This window comes from Lagopus leucura, unplaced genomic scaffold, assembly GCF_019238085.1.
Source record: "Lagopus leucura isolate 7727_CA_CO unplaced genomic scaffold, USGS_WTPT01 Super-Scaffold_100157, whole genome shotgun sequence".
Lineage (NCBI taxonomy): Eukaryota > Metazoa > Chordata > Aves > Galliformes > Phasianidae > Lagopus > Lagopus leucura.
This window is the reverse complement of record NW_024962334.1, coordinates 42,128,828-42,143,489: the sequence shown is the minus strand read 5'-3', so window position 1 is coordinate 42,143,489 and position 14,662 is coordinate 42,128,828. Positions and strand designations below refer to the sequence as shown.

General features: G+C 39.3%; 1 protein-coding gene across 1 annotated transcript in view; it reads right to left on the bottom strand.

The window, feature by feature from the left end:
- LOC122189779 (receptor-type tyrosine-protein phosphatase N2-like) overlaps positions 1-14,662 on the bottom strand; it is a 104,967-nt gene that overhangs the window by 40,512 nt on the left and 49,793 nt on the right. The window contains exons 6-7 of the mRNA XM_042889155.1: positions 11,728-11,801; positions 3,367-3,444 (exon numbers count right to left, since the gene is read on the bottom strand). Of these exons, the coding sequence (XP_042745089.1) occupies positions 3,367-3,444; positions 11,728-11,801 (152 nt within the window). The remainder of the gene's footprint in view (positions 1-3,366; positions 3,445-11,727; positions 11,802-14,662) is intronic.

Sequence of the window (14,662 nt, the reverse complement as noted above, 5' to 3'; positions counted from 1 at the left end):
GAAAGAGAAGACACTGAGCTGACCATGATCCCTGTTCAGGTCTGGGCAATGTGAAAGCAGTAAATATGAATTTGACTGCTGAGTGTCTAAGAGCACTTGCACAAAAATATTGGGCACTGGATCAACATATCTGGTTTTAGAGAGGCCTGACAACAGAACTAGGAAAAAAAGATTATCCAAAACTAATCAGTTAGGTCTTAAACGGAGATAATGAATGTGAGTAACAACACTGTAATACAGAAAACATAGAGATGCACAAGACCAAGCACTGCAGATCAGTGTTTGAGTTAAGGAATTTGGTTCCTTTTTCACACATCTATGTTGGAAAAAGAGAATCAGCAGTATCTACAGCTTTACCCCTCTGCTAACATGCATTTGGTCCATCAGACCACCAAAATGTTGGTCTAACGTTAAATCCACAAAATAAGTACAATGCCTGACTGTTAGAAGAGTTCAATCCAGGTTTAAGAGAAACTAAGTTTAGAAATGGAGTGTCTGGAAGTAAGCACTGAACCTAATTAAGATAGGTCAGGAACAGTCCGGATTTTATGATGGATATTAGTTGTGCTGTAAATGCCAAGAAGTAGTTTTACACTTTCAAGTTAAACAAATATTTGTAGACAAGTGTTTTCCTGAAAACAGCTTGAACTGCTTAAAGGAGTGGAAGCAATTACCCTAGCTTCTTGCTGGGGTAGTCTGACAGCCAAGGAAAAGCAGAGTGGCTGGTGCTCACCGTGCAAATAGGATTTAAGTCTCCGTCTGCAAAAAGAGGAAGCAATAGATCTAGTAAATATTGGCAATGAAAGCGATGCCAAGCTCCAAGAGTCTCTGTTGGAATTGCTAAAGCATAGCATTGTGCATTTAGACAATGAGCAGCTGAATGATCCCAGGTCTCTCTACTGTGGAGTTGGTCACTGTTGTTACTGTCAGTTGGAAAACTGCTCCACTGACCATGCAGAAGGGGAACAAGCAGCCCAGCTCAGCACCAGCTGATTTGAGTGGAGGGAAGGGGAGGAGAACCACTAAGAAAACGTAACAGAAATGAATAATTGAGCCTTTAAACAATCCCTAGCGGCAGCACCACAATCTGAATAAACTACAGAAAATCATATTCAAGTAAACATCAAAGGATTCTGCTCTAAAAGGAGTTAACACTGCTCTCCATGGCAAGTTCCCCTTACTTTACTTCATACAGCTACTGCTAGGTGAAAAATGGATGCAATCTCAGCTCCTGCTTCTGGACATGAAGGGCAGTAACTTCAAGCCATGGCTTTTTACTTTTGCAATAGACTTGCTGCATTTTAGTGGTTATTGAAAAAATGCTATGCAAGGAGTTAGTCTCAGTGCATTTATCACACCTGGTTAATAGCCTGGGCCAGGTAACAAAGCTCGGGACATGAAGCAGCATGGAATGTGATTTACCCAATGCTGATGGGACCAAAAAAAGCAGGTAACGGAACAACCAACAGACACAGCTATGTTGAAGTGACAGATACAATCAAAATGAAGAAACACTTTTCAACGGAACCATCAGAAAAACCAACAGAAGTACATCACATCAAGAATGGACACAGCTTCACAGAGGAGGAGTGAATCAGGGCAGTCAGATGATTTCCTTGGTGCTCAGTACAACTAATCTGGTGGGGAAGAGGGGGTGATCTGTCACCAATGGATTGCAGGGCGAAGATACAACTAAAAAGAGCAGAAGGAAAGTGAAGGAAAATAAAGTCACAAGCAGCATGAGGAAAAAAGGTCAAAAGAGATCTTTAAGAACAGAATTGGGTGGAAGTGGCTTGGATTACAGAACAAAGAAAGTTTCAGCTTTGGTCACCACGTCTGTGCAAGCAGGTTGTCTAACTGTTCAAATCAGAATAGGAGAAGAACAAAATATCTCCTTTACACAATGTTGGTATGATTAATTCTGATTTCTGTGTCAGCCGCAATGCTTTCATACAATTTGTTCTTTTAAAGTCTTTAAAAATGAGAACAGAGTTTCTCAATAGTAAAGACAAAGCTACAGGTAAAAGTATACAACATATAAGCATATAAATGTGAAAGAAAAATACAATTAAAAGGGATCTTAAAATAGCACTGCACGCGCTAACATGGTATTTGATTTTGCTTGTTTACTTAAGGACACATTATCAGGTAGCATGCCTGATACAGGAACGCTCTCATCAAGGAAAAAAAAAAAAAATAAAAAATCAGTCTCCTCAACTGTGTCTAATTACCAAACATAGATGGCAAAAATCACAATTTACTTGAAAATGTAATCCGGAAGAGCAGCTCAACTCACTTCAAGCAGAATGCATTTGTTCCACACTTCTAAAAACAAGGCCCAAAATACCTCAGGTTGAGTATTTAAATACCCAGACACTCAAAGTCAAACAAACGATCTGAAAATCTCCTGATTGCTCTTCTATCAGAGAAGCAGTAGGGAATTATGCTACGAAAAGCATAAAGATTATCTTTAGTAAGGTCCAATTGATACTTATACTCACAGACCTACTGGTGCAGATGAAGAACGAAGGTGATTTCAACTCAGTGGAAGTTCCTAAATCACAATAGCTTTTCTGAAATGCGTACTTAAATAGTCTCTCTCTTCAAAACAAAATAAAATAAAAACATATGCTCATGATGATAAGCTCAAGTCAGCTGTAACATTTTCTACTCAATCGGCTTCCATAAGCTTTCAGACAAACTTTTACACTTTCAAAGGAATACATACAGCATGTAATGTTGGCACTCAGCCTGGCCGTGTGTGTGTTTGCATCGGAGAGCTGCATAAGCAGTTGAAAAGGCTGCATGCTAACACTCCTATTTGTGCATTGGTAACTATTGCCTATACCCCAGCAAAAAAGGTATGGACCTACTTTACTTCATGTAGAAGGATATTAACTCAGCATTTAACTCAACTACCTGTGGTAGGGAAAATGCACAAGCACTAAAGCATTGTGGAGAACTGGGGCATGTGAAAACCAGGTTTTGGTGCAAAAATTCACAACTCACTGTGCTGGGTCTTCTTTGATCTGGAAGTTGAACTGACTTGTGACTATGCTCTTAACAGGGTCAAGACCTCTGAAAATCACTCAGTATGTGACAGCAGTTTAGTTATGGAGATCTGGTCAAATTTGACATTAAAATATGAAGAATTTGACCACAGGTTTTTCCATATAATTTCTAGATCAACTCTTCCCTTCAAAGGGCTTCTCACATTCATAAATTTTAAGAAGATATTTCAGCTATGGTATTGAGTTACTATCGTAATTCAAATACAACAGATTTTACACTCTCTGTGTTTCGAGAATGCAACAAAACATTTGACTTGCAATATAAAATCAGTTTTCAAATAGATGTTTAACTTACCTGCCAGAAGTCAGCAACAGTAGCAGGGAGAGGGCCCTGGGTGGCAATAAAGGCTGGGTTTCGGGGGTCGTGGTCCATCTGAAATCAGGAAGGAGAACACAGACTGGATTTAGTTGAAGGAAAATCCTTTGCTGTGTTACAAACGGAGAGTACACTGGGGCACTAACAAAGGACTTCCTAAAGGCCTGTTACATCCCTCCATTCTTCACTGGCAAGCAAGAACTTTATTTCTATTTATATGCCCAGAGGAGACCATTTTCCATAAAAGACTGATGCTACCACATGAATATCAGCACGTGTGATGAGCAATGTCCCGTGTCTTCAATATGCAGTGTAAGATCATTTACGGTAGCTGACAAAGGCATTTGAGGTCAGCGCTGTGGTTTCATAGCAACCTAGGAGCCATCTGAAACTTTTTGTTTTGTTTTGTTTTACACTGAGTGTTAAGAATACTCCAAACATTTAAAAATGTTCTTCATTTCCACTATCCCAGTCAAGGGCTCATGTAACTCAAGAAAAAAAAAAAAGCAAAAATGGGGAACAAATTCAGTTTCTGGCTTTTTCTGGTCAGCTGAGCTGCCTAAATGCATGGATTTGCCCACAACAGAAGAAGTTCTGCCTAAAGACCTTAATTATAACATTTAATTCAAGGAGCAGAAAATTCACTGAGCAGAAAAAATAAAGAATCTAAGAAACAAAGCCGTGAAGAGTAAATAGGATTAGTGTGTTACAATGAACGTTTTCTAACCGATGGGTGGTTTTCTTGGTTCTAAATCACAGGAACCATTCTGCTGAAAAAGAAGATCTGCTGATGGGATTAAAAAACAAACAAACTCATTCCGACCCTGAACTAGGCAAGACAAAACTTCAAACATAAAGAAGAAAGACACTGAAAACAGCAAGAGTTAACTTACACCCATGTAGCTGAAGGCAAAATTTCTCTCAATGCATGATTCTGCTCTATAAGTAAAGATCTGAATAAGAATGAATGTGAGTCACATTTGCATTAACAGGCATCTCCTGAATTTATTCATAGCCTATCAAAATGTTCAGTGATGGTACATGTCAGCATAAAAGAAGGCACCTCATAATTATATGCACATAAAAGCGGGAAGGACCATAAAAGAACAGATGTAAGTTATTCTAACAGAACAACAATGTGATGAATGTTGCAAAAAAGAAGAGAATCCTTTAATGCTTCTAATTTTCTGATGTATAATTAAACTGGACTTGATATTAAAATTCTCCATGACAACACAACACAGGTAAAACGAAGCCACTGAATAAAAGCTTACTTCTAATTCACCACCCACAGTTTTCAGAAACCTTGACCAGAATGTCTGTAATACCTTCATTTTATTCTGAGCTTCGTTGAGATGCTTCTCTGATCAGCAAACAACTCTTCACAACAAGCAATCGCTCAGAACAAATTTCAGCCTTGCCTCTTGACAAAAGCAATTTTGATAGCAGGACATTTTCTCCCAATCTCAAAATACCCAGTAGTAAATAACTTTCTTCAGAAAGCAGTATTAGTAGAAGAAACTTACAAACCATTTCAAACTGGGCACCTTTCTGTGCGTTTTGCTTTCTGTTACATTTGATGCACTGAATTGGACAATGAAAACAACAACGGATGTGATTAAGCAAAGGCAGGCCTAAAGGTTATTTCTCCTTATGGGCAGCCTGGTCTAGCATTAGATATGTAGGTTGGTGACCCTAACTGTGGCAGGGGCTTTGGAGCTTGATGATCCTCGAGGTCCCTTCCAACCCAAGCCATTCTATGATACCACGACTCTATAGCTAAATACTCTGTTTTGAATCCTGTGATTTAGTCATGTACTGAAATGCTTTCCTACACCGTAACTAAAAATCTTGGCTTACAAAAAGTAACCTGCACCAACAAGAATGTACTGCTCCCCATGGAAACTAGTGTGCATGCATGCAGCTTACTTGAAAATGATGCCACCTGTCAAGAGTTCAAGAGTCTGACTTGGAAACATAACCAACAGTGAACACACAAAACTTTATAAAAATAAGAGCTTAATTTATCCTTAACGCAAATTTGTTATGCCAGAAAACAAAGGCAGAAGAAATCAAGGATGATGCAAATAGTGCTGTCGTGGAGGAAATACTTGTCACCATTCAGCTGGTTGACTCAGGAATAGGCCAATCTTGGCATTTCAGCATTAATCAGCCCCTGTCACAAAGGTGCTGTTGGAACACGGCAAACATTACAATAAGCACAGAGTAGTGAAGTGTATCAGCAGTTTAGCAATAATTCAAAAGGCAATTACAATTATTGCATTCCAAGCACACTGTGTTGTGCAGAGAACAATTATGAGCAGAAACTCTTCTTGCTTGGAGCAAGCAGAAGATGGCAGAAAGCCTCAGCACACTATTAAATGATCTTTAACTGAACAAAAATGACAGCAAAGATTAAACTAATTAAATTAAATTCCTGGTTCCATCAATTTTCTATTTTATGGACAGTTTTAAGGCCATGTATTTTGACCAAGTGCAACCAATCACATTCAGTTTTAACGTGACAATAAAGGACAGTTCTTCAGTATTTTTGTTATGGTCTTTTTTGTTCTCTCAAGGTCACCAAGGCCATCTATCAAAGTTAACAGAAGTTCAAATAGAAAAATAATAGTTAGTAACAGGTTTTAAAGTAACTAATCAAGGATCAAATAAAAGGCTTTTTTTTTTTTTTTTCCCAGGCAAGGATCCCTCAGATTTCTCACATCACAAGATAAAGCAGAAAATTCTTCAAGAATACTGAACGGCAGGTTTCATACTATTGAGTATTATTAAAGTGAAAAATCAACTGCTTGCTAATATTTTACTAAGGAAAATCCTTCAGAAATCATCCTAACTGTAATTGTTCAAAAAAAAAAAAAAAAAAAAAAAAAAAAGCAGGATTTTTTTGCTTCATGTTCCCATTCAAGCACAACGTTCACATGACTGGCATCAGAATTGGTGGAACAGCCTTTTCTCAAAAGAAGAAAGGTGCAATTATTGCAGCAGTAATGCTGTGGCAGATATCTCATTTCCTGATGTAATACGACAGAGGCAAACCTGGTGATGTTCAGAATAGGATTCCATGTTATTGTATTAAGGAAGAAAGGAATCAAGGATCAAATACTAGAACGGGCCATATTAACTGGTCTTTTGGTCATTACCAAAAGCAAATGGGAACAAACAGGATCATCATTCATGTTTATTGCTAGAAAACAAGTGCCACAGAAAACAATCCCTAACTATTAGATATATTAGTGGCATATTTGTGCTTTTCTACAGTAATTTCTAATTAAAGTCAATGTACTCTGTTTCGGAGCAGAAAATATAAATTTACTTTACTAGCGAGTAAAAAACTCCTCTCGTTGTTCATACAAGAGCTCCACTATCCAACTGCTCTGTTTCTCTGAAGAATTCAGTATTTTTGTGAGTTAGAAATCCCATTGCTGCAGGATCTCACTGATCATGCTGATGAAGTACAGCAATATCAATACATTCTGGGAGAAAAATCCTCAAACCTGTTGTATTTGACATAGCAGTACATACAGATCCTTGTGAAGCAGTCTTCATGAAACTGGTAACTGAAGTAAAAGCAAAGATGTCCAGAGGCATCGATGACCATTTTAAACTCTCACGTACATTATACACTGATTCATTCCTGCCCTTTACCTTCTGCCTCAGATTCTCAGATCCTTACTTTCTGCACACTACAACACTGGGCAAGATGTGCTCTCAGCCACACTGTATTCACCTTTACCTAAATCTGAGCTGAAATATTCCTATAAGATCAGAATGACATACAGTGGAGACTAAATACGATGGAAATCAAGTTGAACGTAGATTAATACTTAAAATTTGAATGAATTCAAGGAATTCATTCAGATTCAATGAGCATATACTGTCCATTTAATCTATGTCTCTACATCTATTTACTGTACACTATAAGGCATAAATAATCTATGAAAGTAAAAAAAGTGTGTCCACTAAATGCTTCTGAACTCTGTAATCACTTAAATTTCAGCATTAAAACAAAAGAAGGCAGACCAGACCTCCCCTTCACGTTTGGCTTAAAATTTAAAACAAATTTCCCATCCTTCTTTTAAAACCCCTAATGGAATGAAAGAAGTAAATCTGGCTGTGAATGCTGTTATGAATTTCAGAGCCCATTCCTGGTGATGAAATTTGTATGCTGTGTTTGAACAAACTGTCACGTTAATGACATTCCTCAGTCTGGTGTCTTCAATAATAAGCAAACTGAGTTTTTAAATGTAGTTGATGGGATTTTTTTTTCTCTCCCAGACACCCTATGAGGAAAAACAGAATTCCCATTTACTTTCATGACCTCTGATTTAAAAGCAAAGATTGCACATTATTTACCACTGGATGATTTTCCCGAAATTTAATGAGGACTAAATACAAATATGACAGATGTAATTATCACAGTTTTATTCTGCACAGTCAGGGTCTCCTTGTGCTGTAATTGCAAGCCTTTCATTCAGCAGCCAATAGCAGAGCTATTATCATATTACTTTATTTTATTCCGGAGAGGAGGGAAACAGATTTCTACCCCACTTTTACGCTGCAAATTCTCCCAAGGACTCATTTTGCCTGGCCTGAAGCTACATGAAAATTAAATGGCTACAGAAAAAAACTTGGACTAAATCTCTGCTGGTTCTCTTCAGCTTCTTCCAGGCATACTGAGGCCACCAATCCAACCCCAGTTTTCACAACATGCTAGAGGGAAAGCTGCTCTTGAGGGAGCAGCATTTTTTTTTTTTTAAAGGAAAGAAGATGTGGGCAGGTGGCCAGCTCATTGTCTAGCAATGGGATTTTTATTTATTTTTTTTTAGCTGTGTTCTGCTGCACTCATTTAGACTTAAGGCAATGCTGAGTGATGCCCAGCTGGAGGCTGGACCACTGACCTAGAAGCTGGATACCCAGCAACACATACATGACTGGAAGCCTCCCTACCCAAAGCACAAATATAATTACTTTATTCTGCACTCTTCCCCTGGCAGACAGCTCACATGCAGGGAGGAGAAGTCCTCTTCCAGTTTAGAGCCTCTGCTATTAGTGTTCATCTTGCAGTTCACAATGCGCTCCCAACCCAAGCACTGGTTGCACCACTGCACAAGTGCACCAACAAACATCATAGTACTGACATGGTAATTACTGATGTTATTTAAGTAGAAAGACAACCTTCTGGAAGAAAGAAACAGCAGAATTTTTGGAGAGTGAATAAAGGTACAATCGTTTTTACTCCAAATCCACAAACAGAAAACATCTCAAACAAACAGTAGTAGTGTGTGACCTGTGCAGTGTGAACAATGCAGAAAATACTGCAGAACCAAGGGGCTGACAGAATATTTTGGCAGGCTTCCAAGGTGGTGAACAGCACTGAAAGCCTCCATTACTCCTAAATTCTACCTCTCCGTACAGAAACAATTCCAGATTAACAAAAAATTTACTCTAACCTGAAGATATCTCATTCTCTTGAAATGAGGCAGTTTGCAGGGAATCTTTCTAAAATACGGGCTTGCCAACTAGTGTCTTCCTCCCACCGACCTTCAGGAAACACATTTGAACTACTGCTTTCAAAACAGCACAACTACTGAGTTAGCTAAACAAACTCGCAAAACTATTTGGAGCATCTCTTTCCTTGGTTTAACAGGTTGTCTACGTGAATGTGGGCTGTGGCACTCCTTCCCACACTGTAGGATCCCTACCACAAAGAAGCGGAGCTTAATAGTTACTGTTGGGAGTTTTCTACAGCTATGAAAGATCACAGGTGCTTGTCCAAACCCAAACAGTCGTGTACTTACATACATCTGAGCACACGAAGAGACAGGGAGACAACCTGAAGAAATTCAGTTTGTATGACTTTTCTTACTAGACCAAACTCTTGAATCTGGGAAAGCTACATAAAACAAAATGTCTCCTAATCTTACAGTAGAAAATATCCTTGAATGCTGGAGAGACCAGACTAGAACCCCCTGTAAAACTAGAAGACTTAAATGCTGTGCCAGTGGAGACCCTCTCCCTGCAGTAACATGGTGCATCCAGTCAACATAAATATCTTGCTATTTATATCAGTGGAATATCTTAGCTTCTCCATTCCCAACAGTACTTGATCTAACACTTGTCTCACCAATGTAATTAAGGGAATATCTATTCTATAATCCAGAAATAAAATTGAAACAGTCATATAAATGCATTCCAGATTTTACCCATCAACCAAGCGAATCTGTGTGCCAAAACCAGTTAGACTGTGCCCACATAGACTTCTGGGCAACTTGCATAAGTCCATACTCACTTCTTCGGCAAAAATACAGCATCTGTGCTACTGGCAGCTCTGAACCTGGCTTAGAACCATATCTAACAACGTTGTAGTTCCATTTCTTGAAACAGTAGAAATTAACACCAAGCACTTAAAGGAAAACAGTATCTCAGTCCCCGTTAACACTTGCTTCTAAATCTCTCAGATCCCGCTATGACATAAAAGCCTGAGCAAACAGAATTCACCCAATGTGCTCTAAAAACCGAGAAAAAGAGCACTGAAGTCCTGGAGTTGAGCCTCTGTGTATGATTTTATAAGTGGGATACAAATTTACTGGAGCTCAAAGTTACTCAGATGATCTGATCCCGAGGCCAGTTAAAGCTTGGTCTAGAAATGTTTAAAGATGCCTCAAAACAGCTTTAATCCATGCACATCTTACCCTTGTCCTCTGAAATGGCAGCTGGAAATCCCTGAAGACTGCATGTGCTCTTCTCTATCTTCAGTCAAAGACAAAAGTTTCCTGAAAATGTCTGCTGCATTCTTTGTATTTTAACTCTTTGAATAAAACATTTGTATATATGCAATGAAATGAGGCTTCTGAACTCCAATCCAAGTAAAGAGTATGAAGCTCAGAAAAAAGTTTTGATTTTTTTTCTTTCTTTCTTTGGGGGGGGGAGGGGGAAAGAAAGGGGGAAGAAAGTATTGTCAACAATCTTGGAAGAAAGCAGCCTCTAATCTCATGCTGTAGCAAACTGTCAGTTGCTTTGCCCACATGAATTGATTTAACTGGGGGAGTGATACTCCCCAGGAAAATGAGACAGTAACAGCACACGCAGCCCACTCCATCCTAAATTCTTTATCATAGAGTTTCACTCTAATAATTTTCTCCAGTAATGTGCATAAAAACCACATGCAAAGTGACATGCATCACAGTAGTTTCCATAGAGGTCAAAGACACAGCTCCTTTCTTCCCCTTCAAAAGGCATCCTGACGCTTTCACTGAGAAGCTAGGATAGGGCAACACTATTGGCTCCATCAAACCTGCTTTGTGTCTAAAAATAGAGAGCTTTTCTCCCTATCACCTTTCACAGACAAGCAAGGATCCATACTCAGCATAAGTAGGACAAGAAAGGGCAGCTGGGCCATGCTGAGGTATCCAGAGGCAACAGCTGGGCAGACCTAATTTGCAGTTTGAATGAATATAAAGAGGTAAGGGAACTTGTTACTCCTTTCCAAACAGCAAGCCCTCCAAAGAACCAGGAGGGCTAAAGAAACACAGCTATGCACTACTAGGAATGCAACAGATGAAGTAAGGGAAAAGGAAATGTCACTTCTTGCTCCAGAAATTCATAAGCTTGGAAAGGTTGGTGGTCCGCACCTGCATAAACCATTCCTCTTATGACATTAGCCAGTAAGACAAGCTTAAAGTGAATGAATCATAGTTCACAGAATTGTATGAGTTAGAAGTGACCTTTAAAGATCATCAAGTTCAACCTCCCTGCAATGAGCAGGGACACTACTGCTCCGTCAGGCACTCAGAGCCCTGTCCAGCCTGACCTGGAATGTCTCCAGAGATGGGGGGAGCATCCACATCTCAGAACAACCTGCGCCCATGCTTCGCAACCCTATTGTAAAAAACCTTTTTATTATATCCACTACCCCACCTTTAGTTTGAAACCATTTCCCCTTTTCCTACCAGAGCAGACCGTGCTCAAGAGTCTATCTCCTTCTTTCTTATAGTCTGTCAACCAACCATAGTCTCCTCACAGAAGGACAGCTAAGCAAAAGGCATATCACTGATATTTATCATCACTGCAAATATCAAGTAAAGAAAACTGACATTGTTGTGAGACAGAAGAACAACTACCTAGTGTCTCTGTTGTTCTGAAACGAAATCCACAAGAGAATTGAATGCACTTGCAGGAGATTTCTTTGTCTTCGGTTTCAAAGGACACTGAGACATCAGCATTGTGAGGCAGTGAGATACTCCAAGTTAGCGTATTTTAACAGCATGGAAATACAAGGAAAGATTACTTGGATTATTTCTCATAAACTGTTGCACTTACAATTGGGCTAGCATTGATGTAGTCTGAATTGTCGTGGCTATTTTCAGCTTTCAGACATATCCTGGAGTGATCATCTGCAAAGGCAAACAAAGAGATGAAAGTTACAATAGATAGGATACTTGTATAGAGAAGTAAACTGAAATTCAAAGTCAGATTAACATGCACTTCAAGACAGGCACTTCAACAGGGTAAGCAGCAGACAGGATACTTTCTTCTGACTCCTAATGCAGCGTAAGTTTGATACAACCACAGTCACAGCTTGGCTCAGGAACGAAGCTGAGATATCTCAGGGGCTGAGTATCAATATGTGAGCACCACAATATGGTGCTGCTCAGGGAGTTTAAGATTTAAACTAGGGAAAGTCACTAGGAAAAAAGACGGTACTACAGAAAACACTCCTGTGGTTTTGCAGGGTCATGGGAGAAGCAAGCTGATGGACTTGGTCCATCTGGCTTCTCTTTAAAATGAACAGCAGGAACACCGAAGCACAATTTGGAGCTGGACAGAAAGTTAATCTGTCCTGATCAAACATCACTGCTGCGTGGTGCTATGCCAGAGATGCGAGGAGACAATATGACTTGGCGACGCTCCTAGGAGAGACAAAACACAGCACATCTACAACTGAATGTATGAGTGGAGCACACACAGATGTTCCTGCACTGTTGGCCACGGAGCCAGCTCAGGCATCACTGGTAGAGAACACAGCAGCTCTGGACACAGGAGACCGATTCATGGGGTTGTCTATTGTCACAATTCTTTTACCATTTTTGATTTGTATTTTTAATGGCTGTAGCTCAATTATGTTTACAGCAGGTACATCCAAAACACTCGATCTCTTCATTTAGAATTTCAGAATTTACATAATGGATGGGGTTTATTTGTCTGTATTTAGAAAGTGACAACACAGATGTCTGCAACTGTTCCAGTCATCTAGACTTTTTAAGAAAAAAATGTTTCTGGGTCATGAATCATCTCATCCTGATTCAGCTGTCTCAAAAGGCAAGACAAATTACACTCAAAAAGCACCCATTTCTTTCCATCAGCCAGAGAAGGAAGACTAGACCACATGCAGATAACTTACAGCAAAGATGTCTAAATCTTTACATATGAATCTCGAACAACTTTCATCTGATACATAACCTTTATAGTTCACACTCCTCAGCAAAGCTACCCTGCATAGTGCATTGCAGAGAGAGGTCATGGAGCTGCCCTTCCAGGAAGCCTCTACTTTGTATGACTTTAATGAAGACTTGCTTACAGTCACTAGATTGTCACCAAAGTTTAACACACAGATCTTCTCCTGGAATAAGATTAGATACGTGCAAGGCATGTCAGACAAACGAAGATCCATTCTTGACTATTCACACAAAATGAGCCTTCAACATAGCATGAGGATCAAGAAGATGAGAAAGAGAGCTCGCTCACGTATATTGTTTGCTTCCACACTTACTTTAGCACTGCTATATCAAAAATATGAAACAAAAACGATCTTGTTACACCTGAGATCTTGGGACTAGCCAAGATTTTTTTTTTTTTTTTTATAGGAAGCTTTACAGTGAGCATTGCCACAGAGTGCCTGAGGACAGCTCGGAAACTATAGGATTTGCACAGGTTAAGTGCACTGAATGTGATCCCTCACATATCTTAGGCCAAGTAAGCACTGAAGAGAAAGCACATGCCTTGGACAGCAAAACCATTTAAACTAATCACCAAAGAAAATATGTAAGGAATTTTCAAGTGATGAATGTGGGAGACAGTGGAGACTGATTCATCAGTAGTTAGCAAATAGATGTCAGCATGGCTCTCCAATAAAAAGTCGAGATTCAGATCAGTACTTTTAGAATTTTTTATTTTAAACGCAGTATTTCATCCCTACTCTCTGCTTTAGTGTACCCTATCACTATCCTGCTGCCCTGTAAGGTGAGACAAGATAATACTTACGTAGTGGTGAGACTCCATACTTGCTGCCAGAAAAAAGGGTGCAAAAGAGTTGGACACGTCTCTTTTGTATATATCAAGAGTTTTCACCCAAGTGTGCTTCAGTTGCAGCATCAAGCTTTCATACTGACAATGAACAGATTGGGCTTGCCTCTGCCTGTTATCACTTCAAAGCTTCTAGGAACTAGCATAATAGTGCCTCCGAAACAAGCAGAAAAGGAAAAAATGCAACGGACACACTTTAAAATGAGCAACGTCAACACGATCAACAAGCAACAATAAGCAACAGAGAAAATGCTGAATGTACAAGTGTTGTTTTTTTTTTTTTTGTAAACTAAATATTTGCTGTATTAGAGGCAAAGGAGGAGCGAGAGAAGCGGGAAATGCAAAAAGAAAAGAAATACACAACAGAAAGAAGGAGGAGAGGAACGTAAGAAATATTAGCTCAATCTAAGAAGCAAGCAGGAAAGATGAATGAAAAAATAGGAGAGGAGAAAGAATGAGAAAGAAATACTGCTACTTGCTATTGCAATCTGGGCAAGCTACAACTAGCCATCATTTCAGATGTCTACAATAGCTGCAGACAAATGCTGCACTGTTTTGCATTTGTTATCACTCCAGCCAAACCACAGCTGAAAGAAAAATAAAACGCGTAGATGGAAGTGTATAGCAGAGAGGATTCCTAAACAAGAAGGCTATTACCAACATACAGCTGAGGAGAAATACAATACAAGTTGTGTTTTACATACATACAAAGTATAAGTGCAGAGGATGGAGGACAAAGGATAAAATATACAGCAGATATGAGTTTGTACTATATGGATACTCAGGCCATTAGCAGTGCGCCTGTCTCCCACAGAGCCTGTGTTATTCCTTCGAGCAATACATGGTGGCCTCGAATAACTTAGGTATCTCAAATGGCACTGAATTCCTATATTTAAGCAGTCGAATTGGGCCCCAAAAACCCCAAATTATTTCAACAATCACCAATACTGCA